We start from the raw sequence: 15,710 nt of genomic DNA, 5'->3' as shown, positions 1-15,710 counted from the left end.
CACGAATTCTGCTGCAATCGGCGCAATCTTGTATTCTATCATTCTTGCGAAAAAGCAATGTTGCCACTTTTTCTCATTAAACAATGTTCGAATCGTGGAAATTTTGGAAGATTTTGGAAGATCACAGGGTTGCTTTTAGCATTTAGATTTTAATGCAAAAATGGAGTTGCATTTAGGTGGCGAATTTTGTATGGATAAATGTACATTTAGAGTAGCATTTAGAGCTAAATGTGCTTTTACGCGTAAGCAAAAACAGCCCATAAAAAGTTCTTTTGCTCTGCATTTTTTGTTTTTGCATAGCTGAACGGTCGGTATTCTAGATTTGTTCCAGGAAATGACGAATAACTTAAATTAAAAATCTATATTTTTTACGTATTGCTTAGTATTTCCATTAAAACACCAAATATATTGCAAATTCACATATAATTAATAATACACATTTTACTTCTAATTGTATAATTTGCGCACTTTCTTAGTACCATTCTACTATCGTTTGCGCAAAAGGCGATCACATTCTTCCCCTTTACAAATCTAGATAAAGGAGTGTCAAATTTTAGCTGTCAAAAATTACCTAACCTTGTGTTATTGAATCATGGTCCACAAGTAACCAGGTTATTCCTCTAATTGTTTGTTATGTCAGAATGTATTATTCAGATCAAAAATTTAAATAGCTGAGAACTAAGTCCTCAGGTCGCCAGGTTATTCCCATTTGGTAATTTGTTGTATTTTAATGGCAGGGAACTATGTCCTCATATCGCCAGGTTATTCCTCCAATTTGATAATTTTCTATTTATTCTTCAAATTATTATTTTAGGTTGTGACTAAAAAAATTTCTGTTATGTTGTGTGGAAAAGTTATGCGTGTTACTTTTTTTATTTCACAGTTACTTTGTTCATACAATAGTGCCATATCAACGGTACGCTTAAGCATTTTCATTTAATTTTAATATCAACTCCGTCTGGTGGAACGCACTTGACAAGGCCTACATCGTCAAGCAGCTGCAAAGAGCTGCCTCAATTGGAATCAGTGGGGCACTTCGAACCACACCTACTCTTAAATGTTGTGCCTATATGTGCTATATCTGTTACATTTGAGGGATTCACAGCGATGTCGTAAGTGTCGTATTGTTGTATGTGGTAAACTTTATAAGCTTAAATAAATGTTTAGAGAACTTGAAACCACAACCAACAATTTTTCAACACTGCGAAAATACATAATACGACTTTTATGGTACTTTGCGAACCCCTTTAACGTGTTTTTTAGGCGTTTAAAGTTTACTACATACAACAATACGACACTTACGACACTGTTGTGAATACCCCAATTGTTTTTGGATCAATGATGGGTGTTTGGAGGAGATACTCTTGTTTTTGAATGCGTCACCATGTGATATCACAAATAATTATGAGAAAACTAACTTATTCATATAATTAATTTGTATTTTAAAAAGAGTTTTCTTATCGAAAACTATTCAATTGTATAAAATGCCAAATCGGGGGAAAATGTACCAAACAGAAAATAAATTGCCAAATTAATCACCAGTGGCAACTGTGCAAGTGATCAGCTGTTTCGAAGGTTGCAAGTTTTTGCAAATTTTGCGTTCTCGTACTTCTGTTGATATTTCGTCTCTTTGAGAGCGAATGCTGCTAAATTCTCAGGACTTTTGCTGCTGGAGAATTTTGTCCTCTCAATACGCGTACACACCTAATTTCTGATATCAGACAAGTCGCACAAATGTCTGAATAAAAAGTTGACTATTTAGACAAGTCTTACAGGTTTCGTACAGATTTAGTACATACATATTTACTTTTTTTTGCCTGTCACAAACATTTGTTTTGTGTGTTTGGCTAAGCCGAGGATAGGAAAAAAACGAAACTACAAAAATGACTGTTTGACAAGCATGACAATGACAATAACAGCATTACTCAACTGCAGGACAGAATGAATATTGCTTAAAAAAAAAAGAAAAAAGCTACGCGTATATGTACGTTTCCATATGCAAATTTTGGAAAACTGTCCGACATTTGTGCCAGCGTTTAACAAATGATTTCGTACTGTGACAATTACAATAAAAGAAAAAACTCAACAACAACTGTTACTATCAACGCCATTTGCACCACCGCAAGCATTCAACCACCGCATTTTAGCCGGTTTAAATGCAAGCGAGACCATTGCATCGTAATGTATTTATGAAAAGCAATACGAAGACGACCGATAGAGTTTAAAATCGCAATCAGAGGGGTTGTCGTCTGCAGACGAATCATTCGTTTTGCCTATCGTTCGTGATACAGAATAAGGCTGTAAGAAATTGGATTAATACAGTGAAACCCGCTTAAGTACCTAACCCGCTTAAGTAACCAAAATTTTTTGGCACCACGAAATTTTCATATAATCTGAAAAAAATCCCTCTCTTAAGTACCTCTCCCGCTTATTTACCCAACCCGCCTAAGTACCTAAATTTTTCGTATCCCATTTACCATTTTACTTATGACTTTCCCCTTTTAAGTGAGCTCTTAAAATGTCTTAAAATATATACATATTATAAAATTCAGTGGCAGCGCTACATAATGGATATTAATTGCCACTGTCAGTGTAACAACATGCAGGTTTCAAGTGGCTAAAAATAACCGTTGATTTTTTAGAATTTTTTGTCGTATCTGCTTCCATACATTGAATAAACACCATCTTTTTATGTGAAGAAAACCGTAGCACCTTGGGCAAAAAAATTCTAAAAAATGAACGGTAATTTTTTGCTACTTGCAACTTGTTACACTAAAATTGAATGGTGTCACTTCTGAAAAAATAGTTTGAAACTTTGATGAAAATTTGATAATTTTCACTGTTATACAAAATTTTAAGCTTATGTTTATATGATATTTGTTATGCAATGAACTGTATTTTAATTGAAAAATCTTAAAAATTAATAAACACAAGCGGCAAACAGTATCATTTTGAATTTGGTACAAATTGTATGTGCATATGTAAAAGTAAGTATGTGTAATCGACAGGGACGGAAAATAATCATTATTTTTTGAATTTTACCCAAAAAAAAAATCAACAAGTTGTAATCGTCGTAAAACAATTTTATTTATAGGTACTTACGTATTTGTTCTCGTACGTCCCACTGTAATTTGCAATGATTTTTATTTTTCGAGTTTAACCAAGAAATATTAATAATAATAATTAATATTTGAGTTTTAATTTTTCGCTCAAAAGTAATTATTTTTATTTTTTCGATCAAAAATAATGATTACTTAATGATTTTTATTATTTCGCTCAAAGATAATAATTATTAGTGAGTTTTATTTTTTTCACTTAAAAGTACCAGCCCGAATAAGCCTAAAAATTTTCAGGTCAAAATTTCAGTAAGTTGCGTCTGTATAGCCTTTTCAACTTTATGAATAATCATTATTTTCAAGTGCAAAAATAAAACTCAATAATAATTATTATCTCTGAGCGAAAAAATGAGAATCATAAATAATCATTATTTGTGATCGAAAAAATAAAAATCAAATAATAATTATTTCCGCTGAGCAAAAATATCAAAAATCAATAATAATTATTATTTTAGAGCGAAAAAAAATAAAACTCATAATGATTAAATGCTGATTTAAATTATTTTACTCATAATTATTACCGTCCCTGGTAATCAATGATTTTTAAAGAATTACTTTATCTATTTTTTAATAAACTTTTCTTTGTGTGTTTATGTGTTTAAATAAGGCTACGATTTTGGTTTTAAACTACGTATACTTCATTAAGTTAACAAGAATCAATCATTATGTTCGCTTAAGTAAACGCATCGAGGTACTTAAGCGGGTTCTTTTAAGTACCCAACCCGCCTGAGTACCTCAGAAAGTTGACATTTTTCGTGAGGTACTTAAGCGGGTTTTACTGTAATTCAAAAAATATATATTTTCTTAGTTTTTTTATTTACATTTTCTTCATTGGTATTAATAAATCTTTTATTAAATATTTTATTAAATATTTGTAAAATTATAATACAACTAGTTTACACGAAAAACTAACCTCTGTAAAATGGTATTTTCTAGGCAAACTTTGGGTCGTTGAACACGAAAACCATACCCATTACTTCAAAGAAGCGTTTTCGAGGTATTCACAAAAAAACGTTATTCGTCAATATCTCTGGAATCGACCTACAGATCGAAAGGTATTGATAATCATTTTACAAAAATATATAATTTTTGAAGAAAGTGCCATAACGTCTACATTTCTCTTCAGACTTTCATTATCTTAAGGCTTAAACAGACGGCAACGTTGATCTGGGTTAACTTGGACTTAATCCAGATCAACTGCAGTTAATTTCCGAGTTGATCCGGATCAACGCTGCCGTCTGTTTATGCTTTTAGGCTCAAAATTTACTGTAATGATTTCACTTTTATATCGAATTTTAAGAATAATTTAAAATAGAATAAACTAAGAGTGTGAAATTTTTAATTTAAAATTTCACTTTTTTCGACTTTGCTCGCTTGTAACACTTTTCATTGAAATCGGCACAGGTATATATTTTTGTAAGATACCTTTCGAATTGTGGGGCTATTACGCTGATTGATTGAATTTTTTTCATAAGATATGGACAAATAGCTCCGAAAAATAAAATAAAAAAACACGTTTAGCGGAAAAATCTCGAAAACGCTTCTTTAAAAAGATAATTGCCTATTGTTGACGTGTTAAGCAAACCAAAATTAGTTTGGAAAACGTTTATTTCTTAGATTCAGCGTTAACTCAAAATTTTTAGAACAGTGCTACTGGGATTTTTTGATGCCGGTCTTAATTTTTTCGTCACCCATTGTAAATGGTCTTACAAAATATAGAACGCATGACTTGTTGAAGCTTCAAAATCAGCCTCATCCTCATGTAGTTATCAATCAGCTATCGCCACTGCCTTATATGTTGATAAGTAAAGGACTCCCGCCGTTTATTTTAAAATATCGAATAAAATGCGGGACGAACGCAAGACACTTGGAAAAAATCAGTACATTTGGAGGTTTTTCTGTTTTGAAAAACTACGCAGAACAGACCTTTGAATAACAGGGTGCGTTCAGAAAAGCATCAAGCTAAAGCATCAGAGTCTTTTATTTCTAAACTGTAATTGATGGAAATATTTTATTTGAGCAACTAAGTTCCAATTCGGCTTTTAACTGGGGTTGCGCATATTTGATATTTCCATCAATTATAGTTTAGAAATAAAAGAGACTGATGCTTTGGCTTGATGCATTTCTGAACGCGCCCACAGTACGGTCCTGCAAAAAACAGATCGGATGGCCACCGTAACTATATATAGTAAACAGCATGATACAAAAAAGAAGGTAGTTCCATTTAATGACATTCGTTGTTGCTGCTAACCATTTGACTGTTAATAAAATTATGACATTTCATCAAATTCATGCTGCCTGATCACTAGAAGTAAGAGATTTTTAAGCAGAAGATTTCTCAGTCCACTCCAGGTTGTGGAATATAATGGACCTGAAAATTATTACATAATAATTTAAGTTTTTTTCATTCATTGAAATGTTGAAATTAAAAATTTGTTGAAGTTAGTGGTGACACACTAACCACAAAGCCTAATTTTTTGCAAAATCTGATGAGAAATTTAAAAGTAAATTTTCACCAAAATATTATAAAAACGTTTTATTTAGGAAGAAAATTCTTTAGAATAACCTTTTTAAATCACATTCAACATAAGAAAATTAAAAATTGAACACATAATGCGTTCGTGATTTTTATTATAAAATAAAAAGAACATTTACGTTGAAGTCTCCTTTGGAAGTTTAAATTTTATATATTTTTAATAAAAAAGGTGCGAACAACGTGCAAAAGCCGGAAAAAAACATTTCCTTGTAAATAAATCCAAAATTTGCATGGCTCCTGACCATGGGTAAACAGCATGATAAAGACATTAGAAGGTAAAACCATTCTCCCACGATTTTTTTCTGACGTTCAAATAATTGAAAATAAAAAAATGAAATTGTTCCCAATTATTGTTGTTTGAGATTAAAAATGAGAATGTGTGTGTGAGCTTGAGTTCGAGTCTTAAGATTATATTGAGGGCAAACGTCAGACTGTCTCTCAATGATTTTACCTTGTAAGTCCCCTTTCAGACACGTCAAGTCTTGCTTTCAAGTCTGCTCGTTCGTTGGTGAAGGAGGTGGGAAGAGAGGGGAAGAGTACAGATACCTCCGTACCGTCAATTCGTTTCAAGTTTTCTTGTTCTCTTTTGATCTTTTCGTTGCTTCCCATTTAAAGATCCGAGGACTTGAATTTAATAAAACTTGACGCGTGTGGAAGCAAAGAGAAAACACAAACAAGAATGCGATAAAAATTGCTTTCAAGACTTGACGTGTCTGAAAGGGGACTAATGTTTTTATCATGAGGTCCATTCATTATCAAAAAATTGTTACGAATTGTTACTAGCACTTGCAAGTTTTTACTGGAAATGCATTCAATAACCCACAATATTTGCAAGCGAGTATTAATTCGAGAGCGTAACAACCCGAGATAGCTGCAAATTCTTGCAAGTAAAAATTTTACTAGCAGTAATTTGCAGAGTCAAAAAGTAAGGTTATGTTTCATATTCAAGTGTAAACAAACTGTTTAAGAGGATGATTTGATGAAACATAATTAGTGAAATGAAAATATGGATGAAAAATTTAAATCTATTGTATATTTTTTTATTTTTATGACGATGGGAACTATTCCCAATTAAAAAGAAAATTGCGCGCCAAAACTTAACTGTCAGAAAGTGTCAAAATGGCTTAAGTTGCAAGTTTTTACTAGTTTTGCGTTCAATAACTTTTTCTCTTGCTCTCAATTTTACTCTCTATTTTTCGTTTACTCTCTCGCTGCAAGTACTTACTGGAAAAGTTATTGAATGGACCTATGGTAAACAGTGTATAAACATATTTCTGCATTTGTTCCCTGCAGGAAATCCGACTAGCGTAGAACTAGACCTTTTGCACTCAGTACTAGTTCTAGCTCAATACCCAAGCAATGCTTTCAACTATCCAGATTTACTCGGCGATGTCAATTGTCACCCAGTACATTACTTGGCAACTAGTTTTGGACAGTTTTTTTTATAAGAAACCGTTTGTAAGATTCCATTTTTGGATATATTTTACGTTTTTTACGATTTTTCTTTTGCAGATTCCCTTTTTGTTACATACAGTCAGTTAATAAAGTTTAGGTACAGCGATTTTTTTACAATACGGGCAACTATTTTTTAAATATTTTATTTTTCTATTCAACAATTTTTATTGAGCTCGAGGCCATTTTTTTTTAAATGAAAATTTATTGTGGAAAAGCAACAATAATTTGAAAAAATGGTAGAAGTGATAGCTATTTCGGAAATCACCACATTTCCTCATCAGACTTCCAAACATTGTGCAAAATCAAAGAAAATTCTGCAAAACTTCATTCAAATATTGCACTTTTTATTTGCGCTCTCTAGAAAAAAGTTGAGTATGTAGTTTTTTAGCACATTCAATTTTAGTATAACAAAGCACAAGTTTGAGGTAACTAGGACTTACCATTGCTTTTTATAAATTTTTTTGTTGAAGGTGTCGCTCATTTTCTCTATATAAAATAATGTTTGATAATTTTTTTATATGGAAAAAATGTGCAACACCTTCAACAAAACAAAATCCTAAAAATCAATGGTAAGTCCTATCTTCCTCTTACTTGCAGTTTATTATACTAAAATTGAATGGGCTAAAAAACTGCATACTCAACTTTTTCCAAGAGAGCGTAAATAAAAATTGCAATATTTGAATGAATCTTGCAAAATGTTCTTTAATTTTGCACAAGGTTTGGAACTTTGATTTTTGGGGTTTTTGTTGTAGAATTAACCACATTTTTAGAAAAAATTAGCGCAAAATAAAATATTTAAAAAATAATTGCCCGTATTGTAAAAAAAATCGCTGTGCCTAAACTTTATTGACTGTGAATTTTATTAAAAAATAAAAATTATTGTAAGCTGTACACAACAATTTAAATTTATGCTCGAGTCGGAGGTCTTCTCGCTGAGCTACTTTCGTATTGTACGAGTAGTTAGCATTTACACATTTACATCGCAAGCTTCAACTGTCCCGCTCTGCATCCGTTTTGCACTAGTTCAGAGATGGTTATGATATATGTAGTTCGGAGCTAGCGCTTTGTCAGACTGTCTCTAAATTTAACTGCAGGGTAAGAATGAATGTATAAAGGTTATAGTCGAATCAACATGTTTACATCAAAAGCACTATTAGTTTACGGCAAAAATATAGTAAATCGCCTTTTTGCAACGGTAAGTAAAAACACTTTATTGGAAGTTCCGACTTTGATTTATAATACTTGAAATTGCTATAGCACATCAGCACCCCTCCTACAGCAGTCCGTGTTGTTGAAGTCGGGCCGCGTGATGGCCTTCAGAATGAGCCGAAAATATTGCCGGCAGCGGTTAAAATTTCGCTGATCGATCAATTGTCTGACACAGGTCTACGAACAATTGAGGCCACATCCTTTGTTAGCCCAAAATGGGTGCCACAAATGGGCGATAATATGGAAGTGATGTGTGGCATACAGAAAAGACCCGGAATCACCTACCCAGTACTTACACCCAATCTAAAAGGCTTCGAAAGTGCCCTGGCCGCCGGTGCCAACGAAGTAGCGGTGTTTGGTGCGGCATCGGATACATTTTCCATGAAGAATTTAAATTGTACGGTAGCCGAGAGTATGAAGCGCTTCAAGCCAGTATTGGAAGCAGCAAAACAGGCTAATGTCAAAGTGCGCGGCTACGTGTCCACTGTATTGGGTTGCCCCTATGAGGGTGCAGTGAAGCCAAGTGCAGTTGCCAAAGTTGCGGCTGAGCTCTACAGTTTGGGATGTTATGAAATATCATTAGGAGACACTATTGGCGTGGGGACGCCAGGTTCTATGCGCCGCATGTTGGAAGAAGTGGTAAAAGTTGTGCCACCGAAAGAACTTGCCGTGCACTGCCATGACACCTATGGACAAGCGTTAGCAAACATACTAGTCGCCTTGGAATATGGTAAGATATCTTGAAATAAGAAAAAATGTCATTTGCAAGATCATCGTAACGAATACCGGGATGCAGACCAGTTTAAAATGTATTAATACATTGCAATACGTCTACGCTTTTGTTTAATTATAACCGCATATTTAGTAGCAATCGAATGATGTGCAAGATTTCTTACTTTTTAATTTACATAGGCATAATAGTTGTGGACTCGTCAGTGTCAGGGCTTGGCGGCTGCCCTTATGCCCGTGGCGCCTCCGGTAATGTAGCGACCGAGGATGTAGTTTATATGTTACATGGCATGGGCATTGAAACTGGAATAAACCTCGAGAAGCTTATTGCGGTTGGGCGATTTATATGCCAAGAGTTGGGACGCGAAACCCAATCAAAAGTAAACCGTGCTTGGAAGGGCACACAACCAAATGAAAAGAATTAATCATATTTTAGCAGGTGAATATTGAAATTAAATAGATACAAGGAACAGCTCAAAAAAATCAAATATGGAAACGAATCTGCGATACTATTGCATTTATAAAACTAGTTTTATTGATATGAATATGCGTGTGTTTATTTTTAGTGTAAAGTAAATAAGAAGTTTTGAAAGTGTTTTCAATATAGTAATTACGATAAGTAAATCTAATTAAGACGAATTGGGTAACATAAAAAAATGGTTTGCATTTTTATAATGAAGCGCCTGTCTAAAATTTTTGTGCATCCTTCATTGTGTATAAAGATATGTCACCCGACATTAACGACAAATTCGCCAAACTGCCATTATTACGCTGCGACGCGTTCCCAAAGCTCGCTTTTTGTGCTGCTGCCTCGCGGTTTGCTTCTTTGGCAGACATTTTCAATTTACCTTCGTGCCGTACCACAGCTGGTAGCATAGCATTTTCAAGGTATTTTTGAATTTTCTTGCCACCAGGTATTGTAACAGGCGAGCGCTCATCAACGATCTATCATAAAAAAATATCCATGAAATTTATTTGAAATGTATATATCCTACAAATCCATGCACATATGTATATATCAATATTTACGTGTTTAAATTCTGATGAAATGTATGCCTTTTTCGGTAAACTAGAAGTCTTAGGGCCCTTATTCACCACGGAGCCGAATTTTGGTTGGAAAACTTTCGTTTCTTGCTCGAGCTCACGAAAGACAGTAGCATTGTGTACATCTGGATGTTCCGAACGCTGCCTTAAATTAGTCATTAGTGGAGTGGTGGCCGTTTTTTTCATGTAAGCACCGACAGGGCTAATAATATGCGAAAATTGTTTACGACCCGTAGGCTCCTTCAGACGTGACGGAATCGCTGAAACAGGTTTTTTAAATAACTCTAATTTAGGCATTGGTTTCATATCCATTACAAAGCGCTTATTCTTTTGTGCGCTTGTTTGCAGTGTACGCTTTGGGGTTGAAACAGGTGTTTTGGCTGAAATAGAAAGGAATATTGCAGAATTATAATGCAACTTTCACACTTTTATTCAATACCTTTTGTTCCCGTAACAATCGCCGTTGGCTTGCTATGATTTACCTTTTTAGGTGATGACCAGTTACTATTTTGCTTCTTTGGAGAAAATGTAAATGTCCTTTCCTTTTCCTGCAAAGGCTTTATTATCATTGTGGGTTGGACAATCGGAATTTCTTTTAGTATAGGGGATTGCGAATATGAAACGGATTTTGATGGCTCTGCCGCTGCCATATACTGCATGCCTTTCTTCATCATGTATTCCACCTCTTCCATTGTGTCATTGAAATGTAATGACTGCTCACCACTCTCATTAAAGATGCCACAATTCTCTTTGTTGTCATTTTCAAATGACATTTCTAAATCAATTAATTCTTTATTCATGTTATTAAGGCCACATTTATTCTCAATTGAATTTTGTTGTAATAGAGCGCTGCTGTCTGTTACTGTAGCAATATTTTGCTTGACTGACTCTGCACCATTTCCATTGTCTTTTATTTCCTCTTCGTCTAATTCTTCATCCGACAGTAATTCAATAACTTCTTCAGAACTGTCCAAAGATAATGTTGGAGATTCTCTCTCTAGATTGGATTTACTAAAGTTGCTGTGCTCCTTTGTAGTTGCCAGATGTTGCTGTGGTGCCTCAAGCGTTTTGTCGAGACTAATTAACTCAAAACTTGTATCAAATGGCTCAGCATATTTCATCGCATTATCGTCTAGAATATGCGAAACTTTGCTCGCTGCACTTGTTCCAGTGCTGTCGTGGCCCGTTTCGTAATAACTGGTTGCAGAAGTTTCACTCCCTTTAACTGCACTTTGAAAACTTACATGTGATGAAACATCCCCATATGCACTTGAGGAGTTGTTGGAATCGTCGTCACCACATTCCTCCATTATGGTGGAAGGTCGTAGAAGACCCACCATCTTTACTGGAGATGTTTGTAAAATAGACTCTCCCACAATTGTTGTATCCCACAACTTTGAGGGAGCTTCAATATCTTCTAATTGAGTGACATCAACGCACTTTAACGGAGTTTCATTTTCCAGTAGTTTTTGCTCATCTACGCATAAGTCATGCAGCAATCGCTGTAAAGATTTTGCTTCTTCATCTATTTCTGTAAGCTCTGAAATATATTTTGGTTAGTAAACATAAAATTATATATTGTGCTTATATTTCATTTTAAAAGCAAACATGAATTTATTGTATACCTCTCCTGCTTGGAGTTTTAAAATTGGTTCCAACTGAACTGCGCTTTTTAGCATTTTCTACAATAAGTTCCTTGTCATCGCTGTGCGTGTACTGATACAACGTACTGTCCGGATCTGAGACGGTTTTATCGCACATTTTTTCCAAAACCATAAAACTCTCGTCTGATGAACATTGGAATTGTTCCACCTGTTGTTGGCCACCAAGCATGGTTTCATCACAATGTACCCTAGTGGAAAAATTCTTCATACCACTATTACAACGGGAAGCTAAGTTGGAATTGATAGGTTTATTTTCGTCGTTTTCTGTTTCGAACATATTTTCTGGAATATATTTTGAGTGACAGTGACTACTTCCTTCTCGGGGAATGATTTTTTCTTCAAGAAACACCTGCAAATCTTCTGCTAGATCCAAACTAAACCTTGTGCTCTGCACTGGGACGTGAATGGGAGGAGTTAAATTGCTATTTTGTGAATAAATGAAATGATAAAATATTTAAAAAAATGTATGAACGAATCAAGGCGCATGGATGCGTATGCGTATGGATGCGCCTTGGAACGAATGTATAAAAAATTAGAAGCATTCTACAATGTTATTGTGATTTAAATAATAAAGCGAATGGTATAAAAATATTTATATTTGGCCATCTTCTAGCTAATCATACAATCTTGTATTTATGTAGGTACGTATGTGCAATTTCATAGTCAACGATTTGGAAAAATTTCAAATTCTAAATGTAACATTTCTACGAGATCAGGGTTTCATTGAAGAATTCATTTATTGCCATGGACTTCCAATATTCTTAACTAAAATCTTTCAGACTACATGTAAATTATTCTGTATTTACCGTTGCATAACAAGCAATTTCTTGACTTTAGCACGCCAAGCTTTATTTGCTTGAAATTTTTCCAATCCAGACATTTGTATTGAGTAGAGATGAAAAAGTATACCAACATCCAAATTGTGTTGACCGCAGGCTCCAGCCAATTTACCGTAAACTTTTAAGTTTTCCGATGTTTATAATTTACAGCAGCCTTTCTTAACGTTTTACATTAATTGCTGTTATTTATGAGCCCATATAAAAGCAAGGCAAACCATATAGCAAATACATATATCCAAGCACAAATTACAATGCACGAGAAATAGAGCGTTGAAAGAATTTTGAAAAATGCGACCAACAAAATTGAACGAAGAATAGTGAAAAGCTACCAACTGTGCAATGTATAATTTCAGAGTTGCATCTTAACGATATATTACACTATGTTCACATCGCGTGAAACTTTCGGGTATCTTATCGGAAGCAAACTACGTAAAGCGTAAATACGTACCGCACAAGCAGCTTGAAAAACGAAGCAAAATAACGGTTTGCTTCAAGCTATGTATTTGGGTTGTATGTTAGGTTGTTTGAAGGTTTTACAAGCCATTAGAGGGAAATTTTAAGAAAAAACGAAAGTTTTTCATTTCCTGGCCGCCATGTTGACGTTTGATAGAACCGCTTGCGTTGTGAATTGAAAAATCGCCTCAATATCAAAATTGTTTAGGCGCCAAACACACCATACAAGCGGTTTGACCAATCCACTATTTTCATTTCGTCATTCTCCATAAAAGCGTTACTCGTTCCAGAATTTTGGTTTTCTCCCGACTCATAGGCCCTTTAACACACTTAGGGCCGGTTGTTCAATGTCTGATTTGCACAAATCGTAGGTAGAAGCTCCGGTTAAATACAACGACTGCTTTATCGATCACATCTTAGGTCGGTGTTATGCAGAAATTTTGTTTGGCAAACTGCGTGCAATTGTTGTTGCAGCAAACTCGGAGAGAGCGAGTTTGGCGACTCTCACAGCAAACTAATTTTGTTTGGTCAAACTGCAGCAAATTCGGTGTTGTCATATACAAAAATTTTAAATTTTGCGCGTTATGTACATCTGAAATTCTCATTTCGTGTTGGCAATAGCCAAGAAAACCATAATGAACGTGCAACCCTGTGCCAAACTCGACATAACCACCTCCGAGCAAACTAAGCAGCCGCCATTTAATTTGGCAAACAAAAGTTTGTCTGCATAACACCGACCTCATAAGCATGGTGACGAAAACGTCGATAATGATGTTTAACCGGCAAGTAGTCATAACCAGACATTGAACAACCGGCCCTTAGGGTCGGTTACTCAATGTCTGGTTAACACTAACTGCAGGTTAAACATCGTTATCGACGTTACCGACTCACTGTTGTATGCATGGAGTTGAAGACGTCGATAACGATACCGTGTTATATGCGCGGAGTCGAAAACGTCGATAGCGATGTCCACCGATGATCAGTGTCAATGTCTGGTTATCATGATTGCATGATTTCAGATCCTTTTTGATTTAAAATCCGCTTTTAATTAACGAATATATTTAATTTGTGATTTGATTTGTTGACCAAATAAAAGTTAAATTTTATTTTTGATTTGCTTGGTCAACCAAATAAAAGATAAGATTTATTTGTGATTTGCTTGGTCAATCAAATAAAAGATAAGTTTTATTTGTGATTTGATTCGTCAACCAAATCAGAAATCAAATTGATTTGCGATTTGAATCGCCCTCCAAATCAGAAATCAAACTGATTTGTGATTTGAAGCGCCCTCTAAATCAAAAATCAATTTTATTTGCGATTTGATTTGTAGAGCGAATCATTTGATTTGTGATTTTTCAACTAAGTAATACTCTTTTATGCAATGCAACTTCTTTGGGATTTTTGGGATTAAGTCGGAATTTCGAGACTACTTCGAGGTTTTCGGGGTTTTCGGGGCTATCTCGGGATCTTCGGGATTTTTGTGACCAATCCGGAATTTTTGGGAGCATTTCGGGTTTTTCGACACTATTTCGAGATTTTCAGGATTTTTGGGACCAATTCGGAATTTTTCTACTACATCGAGATTTGCGGGGTTCTCTGGAATATATCGGGTTTTTGGACAATTTCGGAATTTCTTCGGGATATTCGGGACTATTTCGGGTTTTTCGAGATTACTTCGAGATTTTCCGGGTTCTCAGGAATATATCGGGATTTTTGGGACTATTTTGGTATTTTTGAAATATTTCTTCGGGATATTCGGGACCAATCCGGAATTTTTCTACTACATCAGGATGCCGGGTTCTCTGGAATATATCGGGATTTTTGGACAATTTCGAAATTTCTTCGGGACTACTTCGGCATTTTTAGGACTATTTCGGGTTTTTCGATACTACTTCGATATTTTTAGGATTTTTGGGACTATTTCGGAATTTTTGGGACAAATTCCATATTTTCGGGGTTCTCGAGAATATATCGGGACTTTTGGGACTATCTTGGGGTTGTTGGAACCAGTTCGTAATTTTTGATACGATTTCGGGTGTTTAGAGATTTTCGGGGTTCTCGGGACTACATAGGGATTTTTGGGATCATATCGGCAGCTTGGGGACTACTTCGGGAGTTTTGGGACCAATTCGGAATTTTTGGAACAATTTCTGGTTTTACGAGACTACTTCGAGAGTTTTGGTGTTCTCGGGATTATATCAGGATTTGTGGACCATTTCGAGATTTTCGAGTCTACCTGGGGATTTTCGAGACTTCTTTGGGATTTTCAGGATTTTTAGGACTATTTCGGGTTTTTCGAGACTACTTAGAGATTTTCAGGTTTCGGGCTCTAAATCAGGATCTGCGGGACCACTTCGGAATTTTTCGACTATTTCAAGATTTTCGATACTTCTTCGGTATTTTCAGGACTAATTCGGTGTTTCTGGAATTGTTTAGAGTTTTTCTAAACAATTTGTCTGAAAACAGGACCAATCCTGGAAAAGATCCCTATAAACTGTCGTTTAAATTTGGAATCTTTTACTCTGAATTTTTGGAACAATTTTGGGTATGCAGCATGAGATTTCAGTATAACCTAAAATGGACAGCTAAAAATTCCCATTGATTTAAAAAAATTTGCGATGGACTTTTGTGGCTTTTTCATTTAACAATTTCCAATTACAAAAAC

At 34.9% G+C, this 15,710-nt stretch overlaps 2 protein-coding genes across 4 annotated transcripts; one reads left to right on the top strand and one right to left on the bottom strand.

Annotated features, from left to right (window-relative positions):
• The first annotated feature begins 8,229 nt into the window (after positions 1-8,229).
• LOC118735427 (hydroxymethylglutaryl-CoA lyase, mitochondrial) lies at positions 8,230-9,657 on the top strand. Its single transcript, XM_036465166.1, has 3 exons — positions 8,230-8,302; positions 8,365-9,046; positions 9,229-9,657. Exons 1-3 carry the CDS (start codon positions 8,240-8,242, stop codon positions 9,468-9,470), a joined length of 987 nt encoding a protein of 328 aa, XP_036321059.1. The 5' UTR covers positions 8,230-8,239; the 3' UTR covers positions 9,471-9,657.
• Positions 9,572-12,924, bottom strand: LOC118735426. Of its 3 annotated transcripts, none has more exons than XM_036465162.1 (5): positions 12,560-12,924; positions 11,715-12,175; positions 10,529-11,629; positions 10,075-10,469; positions 9,572-9,990 (listed from the first exon to the last, which is right to left on the bottom strand). In XM_036465162.1, exons 1-5 carry the CDS (start codon positions 12,631-12,633, stop codon positions 9,733-9,735), a joined length of 2,289 nt encoding a protein of 762 aa, XP_036321055.1. In that variant the 5' UTR covers positions 12,634-12,924; the 3' UTR covers positions 9,572-9,732. The 3 variants fall into 3 exon arrangements, with proteins under 3 accessions (XP_036321055.1, XP_036321058.1, XP_036321057.1); XM_036465165.1 differs by having other exon boundaries at positions 12,663-12,923; XM_036465164.1 differs by having other exon boundaries at positions 12,667-12,923.
• Between the last annotated feature and the right edge of the window lie 2,786 nt (positions 12,925-15,710).

Source organism: Rhagoletis pomonella, unplaced genomic scaffold (genome assembly GCF_013731165.1).
Source record: "Rhagoletis pomonella isolate Grant_MI unplaced genomic scaffold, Rhpom_1.0 Rhpom_scaffold_00003, whole genome shotgun sequence".
In the NCBI taxonomy this organism is placed as follows: domain Eukaryota; kingdom Metazoa; phylum Arthropoda; class Insecta; order Diptera; family Tephritidae; genus Rhagoletis; species Rhagoletis pomonella.
The sequence above is the reverse complement of the archived record's forward strand: the minus strand, read 5'-3'. Positions and strand labels throughout refer to the sequence as shown.